The following is a 24,556-nucleotide window of genomic DNA, read 5'->3' as shown; positions in this document are numbered from 1 at the left end:
TTGCGCCACCTCTAAATGTTAATATTTTTGGCTCATATTTTGAGGTTTCTCTTTTAATGTGATTAGAATTCAGTAGAGCATACGAATTTTTGGTTTTGAGAACTTTTGAAAAATAGGCCGCACCCTATTGAATAGCTACAGAATCTTCGCAGAACCGATAATTGTGTACCTGATAAGTTAATGAACAAAACAAACTTGCTAGCTGTCACTTGGCATTTCAAAATGGCGGAATGGAAATTCTGACATATTGGATTACCTTCCTTTTAAATACCTTGATCCACTCTGCCCTATGGACTTATCCACGGTCTTCTTTTATTGTTGATTTTCTTTTTCCTTTCCGCTGTAAATGCGGGCCGTGTTTACATAAAATGACATCCGGACCAACATCCAGTGAATGAATGCCCAGTGAACCACGTATCGTATAAGAATGTGCATCCAAAATCACATATTCATGCGTCCAAAATCAGAATCACACAAGATGCCATATTAAGCGTTATCAATGTCAACAAAAGTTGTATATAAATCTCTAATACGTTTCATAAACGACAATCTGTGCTGACAACAAGACATGTCGTAAATACTGCAACATAGAATCGCGTTAAGTTGTATTAACTGACAGATCATATATCAATCCAGAAAGCATCATATGAAATCGCAATAACTTGCGAAATTTGAATTTGCGAAGCAAAAATTGCCACCCAAACTTGGTATCTGCAGACGATGGGCTTCATAGAACAACAAAGCAAGTGTCCAGGGTTCTGAATTTTCGTATCAATGATGCGAAATCTACGATTTTTCGCACGTAAGGAGAATGCTTTTTTCGCTTCCTCGCGTGAACATCTTTTATCGCTCACACTAATTTTCCCTGGAGCTACGATGGAGGATAACCGAAAATCACTCCACTCTGTGGATAATTTGATTTTCACTCCATCATATTTTCGCTCACCAACTGCTCCCGAGAATTATCACTATGTGGATAAACAAAAACTAGTGCCGGCGACGGGATTGGAACCTAGAACGTTGCTAAAAACAACCGCGATGCGTGCACGCTAACCATGCTACCACACCAACTTGACGAAAGAAGTGGTTAATTTGGTGCATAAAAGCAACTGCTGCTCGTGGCAATGGATACAGGAAAAATTCTCCATGGATCGGAGAAAGAGAAACCAAACTTCTCACAGCTGCGGAAATGTGCAATTATCTATTTTCGCTTTGTTTTGTGGACGGATAAAATCGCAAGGCAGCTGATCGCTGAAAATTGTTGTGAGGGATAAATCCATTATCGTGAGAGTGAGTGAGAATACGGAAGCCTGCAAGTGTCCCTGAACATGAAACATGCATTAATATTGGCAAATAATCACTTATACTTGTAGCCCTCAGTGGTATAGTGATAAGGCGTCGGATTCCTAGTCCAGAGGTCCCAAGTTCGAGTCTAGTTTGAAACTTTTTTTTTAATTTTCATCCAAATTTTGTGGCATCGTATTTCGGATCGCAGAAAATCTGAAAAAGTCGTGCCAAGTACGTATATAGCCTCCACTTTGATATGTATATAGCCTTTTCGTGCATTCTATACGATTGAATTGATTCATGTAGAATGATGTATAACAAAAGTTATACCAACCAAAATGTTGACTGGGTGTTCACCGGATGAACATTGAGTGGATGAATGTGCAGCGATATTGTTCATTTTTTGTAAACACGGCCCGCAGTAAAGATTTTCTTCCCGCTGGAAGTTGCGGCGTGACGTCATCGTAGATTAGTTCATGAACTAATCTACGATGACGTCACGCTGCAACTTCCAGCCGGAAGAAAACCATTACTGCGGGCCGTGTTTACGAAAAATGAACGATTTCGCTGCGCATTCATCCACTCAATGTTCATCCGGTGAACATTTCTTCACTGGATGTTGGTCCCGATGTCATTTTATGTAAACACGGCCCGCATTTAGAGCGAAAAAAAAAATCGAACATTAAAAAAAATCGACAATAAAAGAAGACCGTGGATAAGTCTATATATATATATATATATATATATATATATATATATATATATATATATATATATATATATATATATATATATATATATATATATATATATATATATATATATATATATATATATATATATATATATATCTCGATTCCTTTTTTCAAACCGAAGTAAGTAACATTCATGCGGTTTTGAGAAAATTAATTAAGAAGAATCCCAACCTTTCTTCTAAAACTGTTTTAAAATGAATCCCCTTTTTAACATTTTTTTTGCCGTGTACATCGCTTAAATTTTGCATGCAATCAGCTCGCGTTAAAACTCAAAGTAGTTCCTATCACTCCCTACAAACATAGTATGACAAAATGATAAGCCGTTTCAATCAGTTACTTACGACGATTTGGTACCAGTGTAAAATCGACTCAAGTAGTGTTTTGTTTTGATTCGTGGTTAAGTCACTTTGTCTCCCATACAACGGACCCAAGTAACACAACATGTCCCATATAAATCACAATGACTTCAATATGACTAATGAGAATGTTCTGTTTCATAGCGAAAAAACTGGAATTCATACTTATATATGACTGGAAAAGCGCAGAAGGTGGAGCTTGTGCAACATATTTTTGTTGTCAAAATTATGTATCATATGGGTTTAAGTATACATAAGTATGTATTATACTTTGTCCAGCAAACCATTAACGCAACAAAATACTGAGAACATTTGGTAGTGGAAATGCATTGGATGGTCGACAATGAAAAATGTAAAAGTGCAAACATTGACAAGCCTTCATTTTTGATTGCATAACTGTTATTGATTGATAACTGTTATTTAACACTAAAAAATGATATTTAATCGTCAATCAAAGTAGACGTGTTTTTTATTCGCTGATACCCGCGCGCGACTCGATTTTGTTTTAATTATTCTATTTTTTGCGTACGTCATGAACTGCGAAATTTGTGCTTTGGACGCTTCTGCCGACTCGGTACTGTGGACATGTGCGGGGTGTCCACGTAAATTCCACGCCGCGTGTATCGGTGTTACTGTGCAGCGGAGTTCATTGAGGAGGAAAGATAGAAAATTGATTGACTTCACCTCATATGTTTTGCCTTGCTGTGAGTCTTGCCAAGAACTCGTACAAGCAAAATTGGACATAAAAAAGCTGAATGAAGAGCATAAACTTCTTACAGAGCAGCTCCATGCTAATACAGAAGTGTTGCATCGCTTCAATTTAAATAATGAAAAACCAAGCATCATCAACGAAGCTTTTGAAGGACTTGAGATTCTGATGTCTTCAATAAAAAATGAGCTGGCTATTATTAACAAGTCAAGTAGCTTGGCTGGAAGCGTTGCAACTATAAAAAATCACATAACGACGGTTCTTGACATAGTTGCCCAGAAAAACAATGATTATTTGACAAATACGTTAAAATCATTTAAGTCCGATGTATCCACTGAGCTGCGGAACATAAATGACGATCTATGTCAAATACTGCAATTGGACATGGCCGCCACAACGTTTGCAAGTATGAACCCAAATTTATTTGTGGATATTGTCGACGAGCTGAAAGCATGGTCAGCAAACATATTGTCTACAAAAAGCATTGAACCGTTGACACATGAGGCGTATCCTAGTTTAGAAGTTGAAATGGAAAAGTCCGAAGATACTTCAGGATGGCGTTTATTAGGTGACAAAAAAATATGGAAGGCTGATTGGACTTCATATGATGCGCGAAAAATGCATCGCGAGCGGCAGCAAAAACTGGCTGAAAAGGCCAAGCAAAAACGTAAAAGGCGAAACAGATTGCCACAAAACACACAACAACCCGCAAGGAGTAAATATATGAATAAAAATCACCCGCGTCCAACAACCGTTAATGAAAGAAATTACAATGAGCCGAGCTACAACAGATGTTCCATCATCCATCAGAGAAATACCAGTAGGAACTGTTACAACCGTAGCAATACTGATGCCGCAGGAGATATTGACTTCAGAACAGATACTCCTCTTCTAGACAGAGAATTACTAGCAGCAGCGAAGGAAAGATTTTCGAGATCACCTCCCACTTCGTATCGTCCAACCATAGCATTCCAGAGAGGAGAAGTGCTGAACCCGTACCCTAGCGACAGACAACCGAATACGCCACACCGAACGAATGCCGCACCAGCTCGTTTGAATGGAAGGTGCTCCTGCCAGTGTTTTTGCCAGAATTGACGCACTTCACAGAGGAAGGTAATATTAGTATCTTAACACGCAATGAATGTATTGCTAATAATTTAGGCTATGACGAAGGCTCAAATGACTGCGGTAACCATTCGAGTTGTGATAGGAATTGTATAAATTTAAATGATGAACACTTAAATGAATCTGATAATGCAAGGCATGATGTAGACCTTCCAAAAGCTTCCGAGGCTCTTGTTTATTGTCAGAATTTCAATCGTATGAGAGGATCTTCAAAAATCAAGCAAATCCATAAAAACATATTAGCGTCATCTTTTTCGATCATATTAGGCACAGAAACAATTTGGGACGAATCTATAAAAAGCGAAGAAGTTTTCGGATGTGATTATAACGTTTTTAGAGACGATCGTGATTTTCTTATGTCACAAAGAAAATCAGGAGGAGGGGTCCTCATTGCAGTCTCTTCAAAATTTAATTCTGAAATTATTTGTTCTTCGAAATTTAAAGAGTTTGATCATGTTTGGGTGAAAGTAAATATAGAAAACGAAAAACATGTATTTGCATCAGTGTACTTTCCACCTGATCATGCCAACAAACATGCTTACGACTCCTTTTTCAAAAATGCTGAAGATATCATATCTGGCCTTCCCCCTGAGGTGAAAGTACACATATATGGTGACTTCAACCAATGCAATGCTGACTTCATCCCTGATTTTGAAAATGAGGGCATCATGCTTCCAGTGGTCGGGGAAAATGAAACGTTACAATTAATTTTCGACAAAATTGCAATTTTGGGCTTGAACCAAATTAATCATGTAAAAAATCGGCAAAATTGTTACCTTGACTTTCTATTGACAAACATCCAAGAAGATTTCTACGTTAATGAAAGTATTGCACCCTTGTGGAAAAATGAAGCATTTCATACAGCACTGGAATACTCATTATTTATTCACAATAGCTACAGACCCACAGTGTGCGAATATGAGGATATTTATGAATACGATAATGCAAATTATGAAAACATAAAAAATATAATAAACTTAATTGACTGGCAATCACTGATCAGAGAAGAAAATAATGTCGAAAAAGCTGTTGATATATTTTACAGTTTACTAATGGAAATTATTCGTGAAGAGGTACCTCTCAAAAGGAAAAAACTTTTTGGTAATTCAAAAAATCCCATCTGGTTCAATAGAAATATCAGGAATTTAAAAATCGAAAGCAAAAAGCTCACAAAATTTATAAAAAACATGGAAGTGATGATAATATGCAGAAATACCTGGACTTATGTGAACAGTTGCACATTGCTATAAATTCTGCACTTGAAGAGTATAATAGAAAAATTGAGAGCGATATAAAATCATGCCCAAGAAGTTTCTTTAATTATACTAAAACAAAATTAAAATCAAACAATCTACCATCAAAAATGCAACTTGACGATAAAGACGCTAACAACCCGGAAGAAATTTGCCACCTCTTTTCAACGTTTTTCCAAGAAATCTATACGACATTTTCAGAAGAGAATCGGGACCTAAATTATTTTTCATTCTTCCCTGCTCCCTCAAATGACATTAGTGTGCACCAGATAAGTGTACAAGACATCTTATCAGGCTTGAAAGGATTGGATGCCACAAAAAGTGCAGGACCTGATGAAATTCCTCCAGTATTTATGAAGAAGCTTGCTGTTGAATTAACATCTCCTTTGTTTTGGCTGTTCAATATGTCACTAAAATCCGGCAAATTTCCTAAAATCTGGAAGAAATCATTCTTAGTACCTAATAGGTACTACCTATTTACAAATCAGGGAAGAAAACTGATATTCGTAATTATCGTGGAATTGCTATAATTTCCTGTATTCCAAAGCTCTTTGAATCCATTGTTAATAGAAAATTGTTTGGGCAATTAAGGAACAGAATTACAAATGCACAACATGGATTTTTTAATGGCCATTCCACTTCTACAAATTTACTAGAATTCACCAATTATACTTTGAATGCTATGGACAATGGTAACTATGTAGAGGCTCTGTATACTGATTTCAGCAAAGCATTTGACCGCATTGACATCTCCATGTTACTCTTCAAGTTAGAAAAAATAGGATTTGATAAACCATCTTTAAACTGGATACAATCATATTTAACAAATCGGCAACAAATAGTGAGATATAATGGTAAAAAATCGAATCCTAGCCATGTTACATCAGGAGTTCCTCAAGGCTCACATCTAGAACCTCTTCTTTTCATATTATATGTAAATGATATTTCCTACATTCTTAAGCATATAAATATTCTTATCTATGCCGATGATATGAAGTTATTCATGGAAATCAAGTATGCTAACGACATTGACATCTATCTGAGTGAAATATCTATTTTTGATGAATGGTGTAGTAAAAGCCTACTTCAGTTAAATGTTAAAAAATGTAATTTAATTACTTTTAGCAGAAAGCGAAACACAGAAGAAACAACTGTAGTTTTAGGAAATCGAATCGTTGAAAAATGCGATAGGGTCAGAGATTTAGGCGTAATTTTAGACTCAAAACTCACTTTTATCGATCATTACAACACCATTATACATAAAGCAACAAATATGCTCGGTTTTATCAAACGCTTTGGTTCTAACTTTAATGATCCATACACTATTAAAACTTTGTACGTCGCTTACGTGAGGTCTATATTAGAGTATTGTAGTATTGTATGGTCTCCTTTTATGAAGACGCATGAAGAACGTCTTGAATCAGTTCAAATGCAATTTCTGTTATATGCTCTTCGTAAATTGGGCTGGACATCCTTCCCTCTTCCATCTTATGAATCAAGATGCATGCTCATTGATATTCAGACATTGAAAAAGCGCCGCGAATTCGCTATGGTTTCATTCGTGAACGATATTGTTTCGCATCGTATTGATTCTCGTAACCTATTAAACAGTTTAAATTTATATACTCCTTCCCGGCAATTGAGGAATCGTAACTTGTTTTTTATTTATCACCGTCGTACTAATTATGCAAAATTTTCTCCTCTAAACCGAATGATGAATTTATATAATTAACATTGCGAAACAATAGACTTAACAATGTCGCGTAGTAACCTAAGAATATACTTTAACTCTGTAAGATATAGCAGTATATAGATTTAAGTGTTAACATGTAGTCTACTTTGATTGACGATAATAAATAAATAAATAAATAATATGCGAATCAAAAAGTATGGTGAAATATGCTCGAGCGGCGAAAGTAGCGGTTAGGTTGCGAATGTGGAGAATCTTACTTTCGTCGTTTTGTAAATCCGGAAATTAAACGTTCTAAAAGTGAAAAATCGGGTTAGTTTAGAGTGGAACGTGTAGAATTTCGTCTGCGAAACACGTAGGATTGAGAAAGTAAGTTTGTTAACTTTTCTGACTTGAGTCTGTTTGAATAAGTCTTCGAGATATATATTTACACATCCCAGTAACCTGCGATACTTACAAGATTCAAAATCAATCAGATTGTAAAGTGTTGAAGTGTCATTTACACGTTAGCAGTGGAAAACTGTAAAAATCTTACAATATGGTCGTTCAGAAAAGGTAAAAGAAATTACTTGTTTTGAAAACACACAATATATTTTAAATCATCTCCATTCTAAGATCAACTACAGTTACATCCAGCGCAACATTTGTACATTCGGCAACGCCATCTAAACTTCCTCGACCGAATTCACGGCCACCATCTCGAGTACTCAAACCAATGGACATTCCAAATACGAATATCAGTGGCTCAAAGGAAAATTTGCAACCGTAGGGGTTTTTATTCTGACTCACATTGTCCATTATCATAAAAATGCTATTGAATTACAGGAATAATCGCATGCAACCAGGTGATAAGGATTTCACGATGCCGAAGCTCAAACTTAACAAAAAGACATCCCTTACAGAAATGGAAACTTCGAAGGAATCACCAAACAACGAAGTCCTCGGAGATGGAACCCTCAATGAAAGCGCATTGCACACTTCTGCCGGAAACTACACAGTTTCCAATTACATCCAGCCTGAAGAACACCCACCAATCAGTTCGTCGTCCGGTGAGCCCGGCCGATTGCGGAGAGTCGTTTCCCGGTGCAGCTTTGTCAACATCTGCGATGGGGAACTCCGGGCGGACGACTTAAAACCGGCGTCCGTAGAAAGCTACTCGTTTTGGGTGACTTTGCTGGGATGCCTTCTTATGTTACTGAGCTCGGTGACGCTGGCGGTTACATTGCTGCTGAACTATGAGCACTTGATGGCCATCTGGTATGGTTGGCCCCATGATGATCTTTTCCAGTCAGCTGGGATGAATGAGGGATACTTTAGGAGGATTGCGAATGTGCTGTTGAAGATTTGGATGGGGTTGAATCGTATGATCTTGATTGACGAATGAAAAATTTGTAGAGCTTTAAATAAATACGTGCTTCTGGTGGGAAGATTGAAAAACTAATGACTATTTTTTGGAAATAACAAACTTGCAAGGTGGCTAAGATCAATCACATAGCTAATCAAAGTCCCTGATTTGCGATACAGTCAAACCCCCGAAAAAAAAAAATAAAATGAAAGATTAGTTTCCTAACGTGTTCCCGTCTACTTCGAAGACTTTCTTAAATTTTTCTTTGCGCGGACACGTCGGTATCCTATACGAATGCATCTGTGAAATTCTGCTACCCTGAACAGTGTTCCCAGTTATCTACAAAGTTTTCCAGAACTTCGAACGGCTTTCATTAGTAATTATCTGCACAGAAAGAAAAATCCTTGTAAATTTCATCGTAAAATCATGCACATGAAGGGAATGCCAGATGTGTCGCAAATTTACACGTCGCATAATGTAAAACTACAACTACTTCATGTAAGTTTCCGCTATACATCGTGTAATCTAGCATGGACTCTAACCGATTACGCGACAATTCGCATAAATTTACATGATCTTGATGTAATTTTACACGATGTGTCCTGTAAAATTGCGACAAATCTGGCATTCCCTTTATGTGCATGATTTGAAGTTGAAATTTACATGGATTTTTCTTTCTGTGTGGGTATTATCTATTGAAATTGTGGGAGTAATTTGTTCAATGTGTATTTGTTTACGCTGTGTAATGCAGCCCACAGACGTTCAGATGGTTTGACCAACATTGACTCCGCCCTCCAGGTTGGTGTTATGATTGACCGTGTGTGATGCTGCTTGACGAACCAACTTGACAGTTTGTGAAACCGATGTGACGATTGGCAAATCGGTCGGTCAAAATCAAACGAGTTTCTGAAGAAATCTTAAAAAGCATTTCTGTGAAAATGTGTTGTAAAGCTTATAGAATAATCCATATTGGAATTTCCGAAGGTACCAGAGGACTTTTAGAACGAATTCGAGAAAAAAATTCTGCAGGAATATGTCAATAAATTTGACGGGGAATTCTTTAAAAAAAGATCCGTAGTCATATTGCGTTTCTTTTGAAAATTTTCCGTTCTGCGGTAGCCGCCAAGTTCTACCGCAGACTTGAGAATCATTGTATCATTGAACGAAACCATCTAATCAAAGTATGCTAGTAGAGTCCACAGCTTTGAAAAACAAACGAAAACAACAATCATCAGCATGGTTTCCAACACGGCATAAAAAATTAATTAATTTAGTACACCGTGGTTTCCAAGGTATCATAGCAGCCGATCGATGATGCTTTGTGAAAATCAGTAATGTGACAGCTGCGGTAGCTTTCTGTTCAACCGCAGAACGGAAAGTTATCTCTGAAATTGCAATACATGAAGAAGCTCTGTAGTCAATTTATAAAGAATTTACTTGTTTAAGCTAAGTATGCTGTTTCGCTCAAGAAAAGTTAAGCAATTCCTTGACTGAATGGGTCAAGAAATTTCCTACAGAGAGCCCCATTTGAAGTGACATTTTTTCTCAACTGCATACTGCGATCAGAAAAATGAGATTTTCTTGACCACTTCTTGGAAGAAATTTTCTACGCATCGAGATAGGCGATTCCTTTTCTTGCCAGTAGCAAACCAGCCTTTAATCTCTTTTGTTAATCTCTGGATAAATTTATGAAGTAATTTCTGAAGGATTGTCTGGTGAAGTACTGGAATTTTATGTACGGACTTTCAGATATATCTCTGAAGGAATCTCTGATAATAACTACTTTATGAATTTTAGCTTAATTTCCGCAGAAAATTCTGGATGAATCAGTAAAGATATTTCTTGAGGATTCTGGAATATTTCCTGAAGGAATCCCTGGATTACGTATTAGTGGAATTTCTGAATGAATCACTAAGAAAATTCTGGTAAAACTCCTGAAACAATTGAGAAAAGAATCGCTGGAATAATTTCTGGAATTATCTGGAATTTCCTAAGAATTTTCATGCATCTCTGGAGAATTTTCTGAGGAAATCACAGGAAAATTTGCTGAAGGAATCTTTAAAAGATTTTATTTAGGAATTTCTTAGGGAAGTTTTCCAGGAGAGTTTCAACACCTCCTAGATTTTATACAGTGATTCATCCATCGATTCTCCCTGAGAAATCCTCCTAGATTCAATCAATAACTTCTTCAGAAATTTTTAGGGATTTCCATCAAAATTGTCTTTCAGGATTTATGTAAGATTTCAGCTATAGATTCTCTCTAATAATACCTTCAGCAATTGCTCCAGAGATTTCTTCTCGGATTTCTACAGAAATTTCTCCAGCAATTCTTTGAGATTTCCTCTGGCAAGTTTTGCTATTTTATATGAAAATCCTAGAGTACCTAGAGTAACATCTGATAAACTTTCAGAAGATTTCCTAGATAATTTGTAAAAAAACGAAAAATCAATCGAACATCGGGATAGCATTTCGCAGGATTTTCTAAAGAAATTTCTCGAAAAATATTGGACAGAATATCTAAAGAAGTTTAAGGGGTCTTCCTAAGCCGAATGGTTAGAGTCCGCGGATACAAAGCAAAGCCATGCTGGAGGTGTCTGAGTTCGATTCCCGGTCAATCCAGGATCTTTTTGTAATGGACATTTCGTTGACTTCCCTGGGCATAGAGTATAATCGTAATTGCCACACAATATATGAATGCAAAAATTGCAACGTTGGCAAAGAAAGCTTTCAGTTAATAACTGTGGAAGTGCTCATAAGAACACTAAGCTGAGAAGCAGGCTCTGTTCCAGTGAGGATGTTAATGCCAAGAAGAAGAAGAAAGTCTAAAGAAGTTTGTGTAGGAATGATCGTAGGAATTATTGGAAAAATTGGTGGTGAAACTCAAATAATTTTTTGAGGATTACATGAGGATTTTTTGGAGAAACTTCTTATGGAATGTTTGATAAAACTGCAGGAGTAATACTTGGATGAAAAACTAGACAAATTTTTAGTAAAAAAATTGATTCGTTCAAAGAACCCCTAAAAGAATTTTGCATTTATAAGAGGAAACGTGGATGAATTCTTGAAACAATCTATACGAACCCTTAAGCTAATTTTTATCCCAAGAACACTTTAGAAGATCTTTTGAGTTCTCAAGGATTTTCAGGAACAAATTATGGAGAAATTCTTCTAAGAGTCCTGAAAGAATTTCTTGGAGAATTGATAGAGAATTCTCTAGAAGAATTTCTGGAGAGATCGCTGTAGAAGATTTCAGGGTCTTCATTCAATCATTCTAAATAAATTCACTATAATCGATTTTTGGAGCCTGCTCAATTTTGCACCAGGATTCGATGCAAGCGGATTAAGGAAGAAAGAGACTTTAAATACAATTTTGGTGAATTGAAATTTTAGAGACCATTAAAAAAAGAGAATTTTTAAAGACTTGTATTGAAATAGAAACCATATATTCTATAGAAATTTCTCTGAAAATCGTCAATAATCTTCTGATAATTCTTTAAGGATGTTCCAGAAACCTCTCAAGAATTACTTTCAGGAATGCTCACGGCAATTTGTTCCAAAACATATACAGGATTGTCCATAGATATTTTAGGAAACCATTCAGTGATTAATTCAAAAATGCCGTAGAGGATTGCTCTATTTGTTTTACTAATGATTAAAGAAGTTTCTTGTACCAATTATTACAGTTAGAATCCCTGGATTTTCACTATAGATATTCTCGAGCCAGAACTTTTGGGGATCATGCACAAACCATGTCACGTTCTCCTAGGCATGAGAATACCATGAAACACCTTATCGTGTCTACCATCCTCCATAAGAATCAGTACGTGAATAACGAGAATCGTGGGTAGGACCCAGGTGTTTTTGTGCGTAATACATGTCCTACCTGTCCTACCCACTTCCCGCGCCACTGCCTGGTGTCATAAAAAATACAGGAAAACCTTTAGTAAGTTGTTTGGGAATTTTTAAAATAATTTGTAGAGGAAGCTCCTATGTTTATTTCTGGTGTATTATTTTGAGGAAAATTTTGCAAGATCCCTGAGGGAATATCTGCTGGAATTTATGGAGGAATTTCTAAGGGGTATTCGTAGAGATTGCTCCGGAAGAATTTCTGAAAGTATTCTTGGAAGTATTCGTGGTGGAATCCCTTGTGAAATTCGTGGCATAATTCTTAGAAGAATTTCTAAAAAAATATATATCTCATGTAGCAACCTCTGGTGGGATTTCTGGATTAATCGCTGAAGGAATTTCTGGAGGATTTTCCGATGAACTTATTGTGGAATTTTTCGAAGATTTTCTAAAGAAAAAATGTCTTGAGTAATTTGTTTGGATTTTTTGTAGAAATTTCTAAAGGAATTTATAATGTAAATATCTGGAGAAAGTTCTGGGAGAATCTCTAAAGGGCTATATTGAGGAATCCCTGGAATTCTATGTGGGCTTCCTGAAGAAAAAAATGCTGTAAACTTCTGAGACAATTGCTGGTAGAAATTTGTGTTGGATTTTGTGGAGAAATCCCTGGTGAAATTATTGAAAGAATTATTAGAGGAATTGCTAAAAGAATCCCGGGCTGAATTTCTGTATAGCGAATCGTGGAGGATTTCATTTAGGAAGTCCTGGATAAATCCCTAGAGGAAATACTGGGGAAATTTTTAGAGGATATTCTGAAGTAATTTTTTTAGGCATTCTTTGTAAAATCGCAAATTTCAATAATACCTTCCACTGTTGCCTTCGGGAATAGCTTCAGTAAATTTTTGACAGCCAAATGGGGTAAAGCATTACTTGGTTAAATTCTTGGTTCATTCGGTACTTTGGGGTTTTTATCGACCGAATTATCTGTATTACAGCACCCTTCTCTTCCCTGTTCTAGCTTGTTCAAGAACAACTATTTGATCGAAATCCGAATTTTTTTCTTTTTCTGCTGCATTGTATCCACGCAACAATCGAAAATATCCTCCATTCCATTGGAGGTACTAAGCATGATTGAACTTCATTTAACCGCCTAAATTCAAGAAGCGCAATTGATGTACATATTTATGTTGTAACGGAAACTAACGCCCATTGACTTAATAAGAACAATGATTTCATCGCAGTAATCCACGGCATGTCAGTGAAAAATAATACCTCCACTATTGGTACACTGTTCCTTTAGTTGCGGTATATTTTTAATTTGTGTTCCTATAGTTGCGGAATCCGTTGTTTTCTTATGGGATCCTCCACTATAGGAATACTTTACCGCAACTATTGGTACAAGCAATAGTTTTAGCAATTTTAGTGATATTTCACCAGTTTTAAAGCAATTTGAACGCTCTTTTCAACGATTCCGTGTATCAACAAGCCAATACTTCAATTGGCAGTATCTCTTCTGTGGCTAATGTAATAAAATCAGTGAAAACGGCACTACCGCAACTATAGGAACACCCACAACTAAGGGAACACTTATTCTATATGGTGAATAATGTTGGTGCAACCAAATCTGACAGTTCGTCAAGCGGTCGTACGAACATAACTCGGTTTGACTAACTTGAGGGCGGAGTCCATGCTGGTCAAACCGTCTGAGCGTCTGTGGGCAGCATAAGTTTCACTAGCAGATGTGCAATCGTTGTGAAGATGGAGTCGGGTGAATAGCAGCGGTGCAAAGAAATTTTGCGCACGTACCTCAAAAATCCGGATCTATCGTGCCATCAGCAGATAGCTGGGAATGGTATATTCTATGGTGTCTCGTGTTTTAAAATCGGTACCACGAACGTTTGACCATTGATCGGAAAGAAAAAAGTGACAAAAATGGATCACAAACGGGTAGTTCAAGCTTTCAAGAGGAATCCCAACAGGTCAGTTCGAGATGTGGCAAAAAAACTGAATCTATTCAAAATTTTCGTACAAGATGCGAAAAAACGTGAAGGACTACATACGTACAAAGTTCAAAAGGCACCTAATCGTGATGAACGGCAGAATACGGTAGGTAAAACACGTGCACGGAAGCTCTACATCCAGATATTGACGAAACCACATTGCCTCGTTATAGATGATGATACGTATGTAAAAACAGGATTTCGGCAGCTTCCGGGGCTGTAGTTTTTCTCTGTTCATCATAAATTCGATGTCCTTGAGGACGTTAGAAAACAGAAGATGAAAATGGCTTCCTCACATATACAAACACATTTCTGGAAGTCCACATTAATTCTCAAAATATTTCACTTACCTACACTAAGTTCACTCCCAAATTGCTAACGAGCAGTAGCGTAGCTAGGGGGGTGCGGTGGGTGCGGTCCGCACCGGGCCCCTAGCTTCTAGGGGCCCCAAAATCGCAGTACGGATATCTCATAGCATTAAAAGTTCGACATAGCTTGTGAGAAACTGACAATTTGTAAGATCCCAAAAAGAAAATGAGCATGACAAGCATAAGTTTCGAAGAAGACTTGGATCTGCGATGTTCAGGGGCCTTGATTATCCCTTATTTTTAATATTTTAGAGATAGATTTAGAGTGGGCTGAGGGCCCCGGGAGGACCGTGACTGTGGGCCCCACAGGCACGGGCCTCCCGGGGCCCTCAGCCCACTCTAAATCCATCCCACATTTTGGGGGCTTCTGCAAAATTGAGGCGAACATTCCAGTTCGTTTGGATCCCGCCGGGGACTACGACAAGGTGATGGACTTTCGTGCCTGTTTTTTAATATTGCGCTAGAATGTGTTATGCGGAGAGCTGGGCTCAACAGCCGGGGTACGATTTTTACGAGATCCGGACAATTTGTATGCTTCGCGGATGATATGGACATTGTCGGCCGAACATTTGAAAAGGTGGCAGACCTGTACACCCGCCTGAAACGCGAGGCAGCGAAAGTTGGACTGGTGGTGAATGCATCCAAGCCAAAGTACATGCTAGCTGGTGGGGCCCAGCGCGACAGGGCTCGCCTAGGTAGCAGTGTTACGATAGACGGGGATACGTTCGAGGTGGTCGACGAGTTTGTCTACCTTGGATCCTTGCTGACGGCTGACAATAACGTTAGCCGTGAAATACGGAGGCGCATCATCAGTGGAAGTCGGGCCTACTATGGCCTCCACAAGAAGCTGAGGTCAAAAAAGATTCACACCCGCACCAAATGTACCATGTACTAAACGCTCATAAGGCCGGTAGTTCTCTACGGGCATGAAACGTGGACGATGCTCGAGGAGGACTTGCAAGCACTTGGAGTCTTCGAAAGTCGGGTGCTTAGGACGATCTTTGGCGGTGTGCAGGAAATCGGTGTGTGGCGGCGAAGGATGAACCACGAGCTCGCCCAACTCTACGGTGAACCCAGTATCCAGAAGGTGGCCAAAGCTGGAAGGATACGATAGGCAGGGCATGTTGCAAGAATGCCGGACAGCAACCCTGCGAAGATGGTGTTCGTTTCGTTGGTTGGTACAAGAAGGCTCAGAAGGCTTTTTTGACCTCAGAAGCTGAGGTCAAAAAAGATTCACACCCGCACCAAATGTACCATGTACTAAACGCTCATAAGGCCGGTAGTTCTCTACGGGCATGAAACGTGGACGATGCTCGAGGAGGACTTGCAAGCACTTGGAGTCTTCGAAAGTCGGGTGCTTAGGACGATCTTTGGCGGTGTGCAGGAAATCGGTGTGTGGCGGCGAAGGATGAACCACGAGCTCGCCCAACTCTACGGTGAACCCAGTATCCAGAAGGTGGCCAAAGCTGGAAGGATACGATAGGCAGGGCATGTTGCAAGAATGCCGGACAGCAACCCTGCGAAGATGGTGTTCGTTTCGTTGGTTGGTACAAGAAGGCGTTGAGCGCAGCGAGCTAAGTGGGCGGATCAAGTGCGTATCGATTTGGCGAGCGTGGGGCAGAACCGAGGATGGAGAGATGCGGCCACGAACCGAGTTTTGTGGCGTGAAATTGTTGATTCAGTGTTATCTGTTTAGGTGTTAACTATTGCAATTTTAGGGAAAACTTTCCGTTTTACGGTTCAACGAAAAGCTACCGCAGCTGTCACATCACTGATTTGCACTGGTAAATCATCAGTAGGTTTCAAAGATCCTTGGATACCGTCTTGATGATGGTTGTTTGTAGCTATTTTTCATAGCGTTTTCTCTTTCAAGCATACTAGGATTGAATTTTTGCTTCAATGATGGAATGATTTCGAAGCCTGCGGTAGAACTTTGACAGCTGCGGTAGAACTCTGCGGCTACCGCAAACTGGAAAATTTTCTTAACAACCGTAATAAATTAATGAAATGAATTTTAGGGGCCTCCACAAATATTTGTATTGTAAGTTATTTCCCTTGTTGTTGTTCAATGGGTAGCACGCATGAGAAATCCGAGTCTTCTAATAGCTAAACGGGACCTTTATGTACAGTTGTGTTCAGAATAATAGTAGTGAAAGCCGATTTTCATACAAAATTCTCATCTTTGGCATGCTGTAACTTTGTTACCCTATGAGCAATCGGCTTGAAATTTTGGTAGGGAACTACAAATATGCCCAATTTCATTATTACAAAATTTGAAATTTGGCTAAAAAGTTAAGCACCAGGTGAAATCGCTCAAAATATAGCCGGTAGTGTGAAAATATTATTTTTAATAATGAAATTGACCATATTTGTAGTTCTTTGCCAAACTTTCATGCCGATTGCTCATATACTAACAAAGTTACAGCATTTGGCATGCTGAGCATTTTGTATGAAAATCGGCCTTCACTACTATTATTCTGAACACAACTGTAGATACTTGAGTAGGCTTTGGATTCATAATTATTTATATTTATATAATACTTCATGAATTCTGATTTTCAATCAAATCTACCCAAGTTTGTAGGCCTCCAGAAATCTGGAGCATTGGTCAAATTTTAACCTGTATATATTTTCTTACGATTGTAACCATTCTCATTGTCACTCATATTGGAAATTTGACAGATACCTTGTCAATGGTATATACATGAGTTAAATGCTAAAGGTGTACATTTTCTTAAAATTTCAAAGTTTAAGATATTCTCAAAAGCATGAATTTTGTAGAATGAGTAAGTCAGCGTCTTTAAGTCGACTATTTAGGCAGATACAAATATCAATTTTCTTTTACGTCCGAGACCACTAAGGAGAGGCGCGAAAAAATATTAAGGGCACAAACTTGAGTACCAAAAAAAAAATACAAAAAGTCAATTTTACAAATTTTAATTTAATTTTTTTGTTTTAAACATTGACTGTAAATAGAATTTTTTTCAGATTTCATTGTTTAAATCATCCGATAATACCTACCAAAAATCATCCAAATCTATTCTCGAGTGGCCTTGAATAATTCATCAGGACATTTCTTTAAAAAAATATATAAAATTATGACATGGATTTATTTTTTATTTTTTATTCAACGTATCCAGAGATTCCTTTATAATTACGTTGAAAAACGAGAAAATATTTCCAATTATTCATTTTGGAATTCTTGCAGGAATTTTTGCAGAAATTTTTGGAATAAACATAAGCAACATATCCAGGGAACTTTTTCTAGTCCTTTCATGTAGAAACTGTACAGAATATTCTAAGCAATGTCAGTAGGATTTTTGAAATATTTTTTGAAATAAATACACTATAATATTGCTAGTAATAATCTATCTGGCGTTCCTATATGGTTGTAAATTCGTTAAGGGATGTTCAACGAAATTGCCAGAGAAAATCCGAAAATGAATACCCGGATTTTCTCAAGGATCGTTCAAGAACTCCTACAGAAATCATTCTAGGAATTTATCAAGGTTTTAACCACAAATTCCACTGAGGAGGCCTCTGAAAACCACTGGAGGGATTTCTTGGCGTACCGTTGGCCAATAAATCCAGTGGTTTTCCTAAGTATTCCTTTACCACTAGCTTCAGGGTTTCTTTGTTTTATTTATTTTAAACACTTTCTGAAATTTATTTAAGGATTTTTTTTCTGGTATATATCTGAGAAGTTTGAAAATTGGAAATCCTTTCAGATACGTCTCTCATTTTTCCAGGGAGCTCTTCATGGATTCATCCATTACAACAATGAGTTCTTGAAGTGATAAAAGCAGTATTGTTATTATTATTATCTTTATTAGGGAGATGTTCAGCCCACGGCTGGTTCACCTCCATAAAAGCAGTAATATTCCCAGAAACTTCTAAGCAATTTTACCAGTTTATTCAAGATTTTCTTATATATTCTTACAAGACTTCTGTTATAAGGAATTTCCCAAAAATAAAAAAAGAATACATAAACTTCAGGAATTTTGACAGAGTTCCAGGAAAATATTTTTACTTCAGAAGAATTCCTGCATGTTTTTAAAGTATATTTCAAAATTCCAACAGGACGCCTCTATTAGTTTCGCAGGGATTCTCATAAAATAATATCAATAATAGTACCAAACATTTCATCTTGATTGCCTCCTAGATCTGCATAAAAAACAAAAACAAAATTAATTATTTGCGCAATACTAAAATGGAGTGGTTTCATCAGCTATTTTCCTATGAATGGAGATGTTTTTCCACGAGCCTTCAAAGCGTTCGACTAGGTATAACCGTAAGCATCATAACATCATACAGAAAGTTATTCAAGAATTTCTTCAAAGATCCTTCAAAACAGAAATTTGTAGGAACTTCTGCAGCAATTGCTTCATAGATATTTTTTGATTCTACAAGACATAAAATCAAAAACTACTTCCTGACGGAAATCCTGGCTTAGTCCTCGAATGGGTTAATTTTTACTAGCAGAATATATGTTGACCTTTAAATCACTTTTTTTAATATTAAAGTATTATTAATATTTGGTCAAAAAAAATGTAGGTATGTGTAAGCTAATAAGACATATTTAGCAAACCTTAATTTAAGGGGCCCCCAAATCTACCTCCGCACCGGGCCCCCAAAACTCTAGCTACGCCACTGCTAACGAGACATCAGAACACTATTACCTTACAATTTCCGTAGTTTTAAACAACCCGGGAGCATCATGACAGCTGCAGTACAACGTCAGTGTACCGAAAAATTTTGGTCCGTGGTACTGTCAAACTCAATGTAATTATGGAGTGTGCCCGAAAAAGGGTGTAAATTATAATTATGCTTAATGAAAATAAATCAAGGTTCACAGTTTTTGTTTGGCATTTGTAATATCATTATAAAAAGTGTCTTTTGTTTTTGAAATTATTTTAGAACACTTGGTCATTCAAAACGTGCTCGATATTTATGATTAGTAGGGGATGGGCACATTAAGCAAATGCATATTTTAAAACCATATAATGGCCATATTTTTCAGTTACCCTCGGCGTTCTTCCAAGTTTGTGATGAGAAAAAATATATCAAATGTCAGAAAAACGAGATAGGAAACAAAGCTAGAAAAAAGGTATCGGGTCAAAATGAACACTTTCTTGAAATTTAGTGAAAACTTTATTATTATTGGCTGTTAAACCTATGAAAAGGTGAAAGGGAGCTCCACCTATCACACTAGCAAAAACAAATTTTCTAGGTGAGTTACTTTGCTAAAAAAATAGATTCTTCCACCGCCTTATAACCCAATTGAAGCTGAGAAAAAAGTTTAAATTTCAGAGGATAATTGAAGAAAACCATAAACTTTTATACCGTTAATCAGTTCATTCAGATTTCATACTGTGAATAAAAATTTAATGTAATATTAATATTCTCAGAGAATAAAGGGGTATTCATTTCACCTCGCGTGTTCATTATGCCCCTAAACCCTCTAATTTATGAAAAATTTACTATAGTAATCAGCATGAAATGAGCCTTGATATCACATTCAGATTTTTACAAGCGGTCATATCACCGAAAATTAGCTCATTGTCTTGTAGGGATCTCTCGATCTGACGTTTGACTTCGTTTAATAGTGAACGGACCCAAGCCAAACATCAAACTGTTGGATCCCTATTAGAAAATGAGCTTACATTTGGCGGTCATTATCGCTCGTAAACCGTTCATCCAATATAATTATTTGATAGAAATTTAGACATCTGGTGGTGAGTGTGAGGGGCCCAGATAGCCGTAGCGGTAAACGCGCAGCTGTTCAGCAAGACCAAGCTAAGGGTCGTGGGTTCGAATCCCACCAGTCGAGGAGTTTTCCGGGTTGGAAATTTTCACGACATCCCAGGACATAGAGTATCTTCGTACTCAGAACACTAAGCTGAGAAGCAGGCTTCGTCCCAGTTGTGACGTAACGCCAGAAAGAAGAAGAAGAAAAAAAGTATTCAAATGCTTCGAGCACAAAAATAAAAAGCGCCACATAGGAAACTTGCACGTCTTTCAATTTTCGACTTGTAGTAGCGAAACAAACGATCCATAATTTGTAAGAAAAAAGTTCTATTTTCGATGCACCAAGTTTCACTAACAATTTATGGGATTATATTGAGTGATTCTTTTTGTGCCTCCGGAGCGGCAATCTTCCGGATTTATGGTTAGTTGTTAAATTTTATATCTGTCGGCAAGAATAGCAAGAATGACAAGAATGAAAATAAATCATTATGTATGTATGTTAACATTCTATTGCTAATAGAAAATGTTAACATACAAAACACAAAGCGTGTTAATTTTGAGAAGGAGAATAAAAATGTGTACGTAAACACACTATTTTAATGACGTTTCTCGTTATCCTATATAACGCTTCACTACGGACGTTTACTTTGCTACAATTGTCTACACTTATCCGCCTGCGAACGAAGAACACTATTCGCCGAATTTTACCACTTTCGCTCAACGTAGAACCTCCAACACAGTTTACTTTCACTACTTGTTTATTAAAGAACAATTACTGGTGGATTTCTGATGAAAACAACTTAAAATTTCACCAAACCGTGCTTGGGCACTTGATCACAGCATTTCGCTCTTTTTATTTTTCTAATTTTACGCCGGCTGCTCGCTTGCAGGGCTGTCAGATACGTTGATGGTTACGTACGACATCAAGGAATCTTATTTAGTCGAAGGGGGAAAGACTCAAATTGAAGTAGCGATTACTGGCAACAACGTCTTATCAATTATAATTTCACTATTACCAACAAATAGGAGATTTTTATTCTGTACCATTACTTTTATACAGTCATTAGTGGATTCAAAGGAGTTTCACCTTAAGCAGGCACTTTGGAAGCTTCCTAAGGAAGTGAAATCGGAGGAAGATATGAAAAAAATGGACAGCCACGCAAAAAAAAAGTTGGTCCAAGTGTTGCACAGGACCTTATGAGTAGTGTGAAAAGAAAAGTTCGTGCATTTGGATATGAAATGGAAATTGAATAAAACAAACATGGGGAAATATTCATAACATGTTCCATTTTACTTGCTAGCATTTTGAAGAAGATTGATTGAACGTGCGAATTTAGTCAAATATTGTGTTTGATTCCGTAGTTTACTTGTTATCTATTCTATCATTCCTAAGCATTTCAATTCGCTGTTTCGTTGGTTCTTCAAGTTATTGAGATTTATTTAAGTCGATAAGAACAGTATTGCTTTTAACAATTGAAATATGAATCATATGTATATGGCAGCTCCAGTACACCTCCACAACTTTTATGAATAATTGGACGTAAAAATACCAATAGTCCATTTTACGAAACGACAACACTGATGATATTGCTGTTACTTTCACACGTTACGGCACGGCCTACTGTCAAAATTTCATTCATAAAATGATCGATCAGCTGTTCAAAAACGTCTCGTAAAATGGACTATTGTAAAAATATAACTGATACTGTGGCGACAGAGTTGCCAGCTTAACGGCCCTCACGTGTCCCCACCAAGTTTCGACGCCTTTGACTTGGACGGAACGGAGGTCATTAGCAGTAACGCTGCACCGGAGCCAGATCCATTTTAAGTGACTACATTTATACCAGAATAGGCACTGCCACTGCATCACAGAAGAAACTCTAGAAGCCACTCCTGTTACAACATAGTCCAACATAACATCTGAAGGCGATGATGACGCTAGAACCAGACACCGTCACCGATAATTCCCCCACTTCTTCTTCTGGGAAAGTGCATACGATAATCTCGGTTTACGGAGGGGACACGGGAGCTAGAACTGAAGTCCATAACGGAGTGTCTTGTTTACTCTAGCGGAACACGCTTTGGTTGATCAACCGGACGCGTGCATATTTACCTACATTCTCATCAAATAGCTCAAAGATTTATGAGCTACGATGCGAGATGCAAGTATGATCGATATTTAGGTCCAGAAAATGTTACTTCCTACGCTCATTCCGAAGAAGAGGTCGCAGACGTACGACGTCCCGTTTTACATTCGGTTGCTTCTATCTCAACTTTTGATAAGGAACCCTGTTTTGTCCACTTTTTTTTCAAAAGCCATACCTACACATGAATGGTACTTAAACCGAACAAAAAACCAGAGTTGTTTATCCAATCTCTGGTACATGCCCTACTTCATTTTTCCAGATGGTTCAGTCAACTACCGACCGTTTGTATCGTACATGAGGCACAATGAAGCCACATGATTGCTTGGTCGGATGGTGATGACGACTTTTCCCGTATGTATAGTGTCTCTCCCTTCTGTGTGGCTTTTCTGATGTTCATAAATGTAGGGGGAGTGCCTCTGAGTGCTGATCAGTGGTGCATTTTAACGCTTTTGTCACGTTTTCATATCCGATGCGGTCGCACCTGTATCAGTTCGGTGTACGTACCGTTTTCGAGCACTTTAATTCGTCTCACGTTTCATTCTTTCGTTCATCGGAAAGGGAGAGTTTTTCGAAAAAAAAAAGCTAAAATTATCAACTCGAACCAAAGTTTAAAGAGCACTGAATCGCTGTTAATTTTGGGGGCACGATTTTTTCAAGCGCACAGTTCAATGTTGGATGTTCAATTAATTGATCCGGAGCTGAGGCATTCTGGCGGCGAAAATGTCACTGTGGAATAGCAGAGAACAGCGCGCACTAAATGTCTTGATATAGGCTCGTCGTCACGTTGCAGTCACGATTTAATTTGATTGAATTTAAACAACTTGCATGCCCGCGCTAGCAAAGGTTACCGATTCAATTATTGTCAAGGGTAGCAATGGGAAATCGGAACAGCTAGGCTACCGGAATTTCAAGTTAGGGTTAGTGATAAAATTACCGTAAAATGGCATGAAGTTGATCAATTGTGAGAGATTCTGTTTTATAGTATCGCGTGGGACGCATGTATTGTAATATTTTTGAAATGAAATGGATGTTTATCGAATTATGTAAACAAAATGTTGATAAAATGTTATCATAATAACAGTTTTTAGAGATCAAAAAGTGATGTTTCGATTCCGGAATGAAGTTGATCAATTACTGCGATAGATTTCCAAAAATAAGAAAATATTGCCATAAAACGAGGTACCTTTAATAGTTTTAAAGAAGAAACTCTGAGTATTTCTGCATTTTGATTACCGTAATCCGGGGTAACATTGATCAGTTTTTAGGATATTTCTTGAATATTTCATTCAAAAATGTTAATGTTGTGAGTTTTATATTTTTAAAACAAGTACTGCCACCCATAGCTCGTGACTATATACAGTAGTTTGTTTTTTTGAAAGATTTAAGCATGTTTGAATAAATGTTTTAAGTGATTTTTTGATTCATGTGATATGGGGTAACATTGATCACCCATGTAAACAATGTTCGGTTATATTGAAAATGTCGTTACTTACATAAATCATGGCCCATTAAGCCGAATATGATGTCGAAACGCTTACATCTCATTTACTTTTTGAGTTATTTTAAAATTAAAAACACCTCGAACAGCGGAATACGCCTAAAGAGTGATTCCAAGCAACAGCACCAAAATTTGGTAAATTTTTTAATTCATTTTTTTCTATTGAGCTGAAACTTTGCACAGTTTTCCAGTTCCATCTAAATCGTCATTTTCCGATATCAAATCATCAAGTTGAGTCACGACTAACTTTTCAAAAGGGTGTATGTGAAAATGGTTCAAAAATATTCAAAAAGCTGCACAGCAAAAACGGTTCGTTCGATTGTTAGACAACTAAAGAAACAAAGTTAGACAACTACCAACGTAATTTTTTGAGGGAAAACGGTTCATTATATTAGCTATCTACCATAAAAATTTGGTGATGGTAAGCCA

General features: G+C 37.4%; 2 protein-coding genes across 7 annotated transcripts in view; one reads left to right on the top strand and one right to left on the bottom strand.

Annotated features, from left to right (window-relative positions):
* Window positions 1-24,556, bottom strand: part of LOC110674761 (hormone receptor 4-like) — a 177,062-nt gene that overhangs the window by 24,004 nt on the left and 128,502 nt on the right. The window lies entirely within an intron of this gene.
* On the top strand, window positions 7,522-8,612 carry LOC110674783. Of its 2 annotated transcripts, XM_021839116.1 has the most exons (4): window positions 7,522-7,730; window positions 7,791-7,940; window positions 8,001-8,020; window positions 8,078-8,612. In XM_021839116.1, exons 1-4 carry the CDS (start codon window positions 7,714-7,716, stop codon window positions 8,557-8,559), a joined length of 669 nt encoding a protein of 222 aa, XP_021694808.1. In that variant the 5' UTR covers window positions 7,522-7,713; the 3' UTR covers window positions 8,560-8,612. The 2 variants fall into 2 exon arrangements, with proteins under 2 accessions (XP_021694808.1, XP_021694800.1); XM_021839108.1 differs by having other exon boundaries at window positions 8,001-8,612.

Source organism: Aedes aegypti, chromosome 1 (assembly GCF_002204515.2).
Source record: "Aedes aegypti strain LVP_AGWG chromosome 1, AaegL5.0 Primary Assembly, whole genome shotgun sequence".
Classification (NCBI taxonomy): Eukaryota; Metazoa; Arthropoda; class Insecta; order Diptera; family Culicidae; genus Aedes; species Aedes aegypti.
The sequence above is the reverse complement of the archived record's forward strand: the minus strand, read 5'-3'. Positions and strand labels throughout refer to the sequence as shown.

Bases quoted from the DNA above. Each gene is read 5' to 3' on its own strand.
- LOC110674783 (XM_021839108.1), top strand. The intron at 7,941-8,000 runs GTAGGGGTTTTT...ATTGAATTACAG, and splicing joins TCAAAGGAAAATTTGCAACC to GAATAATCGCATGCAACCAG.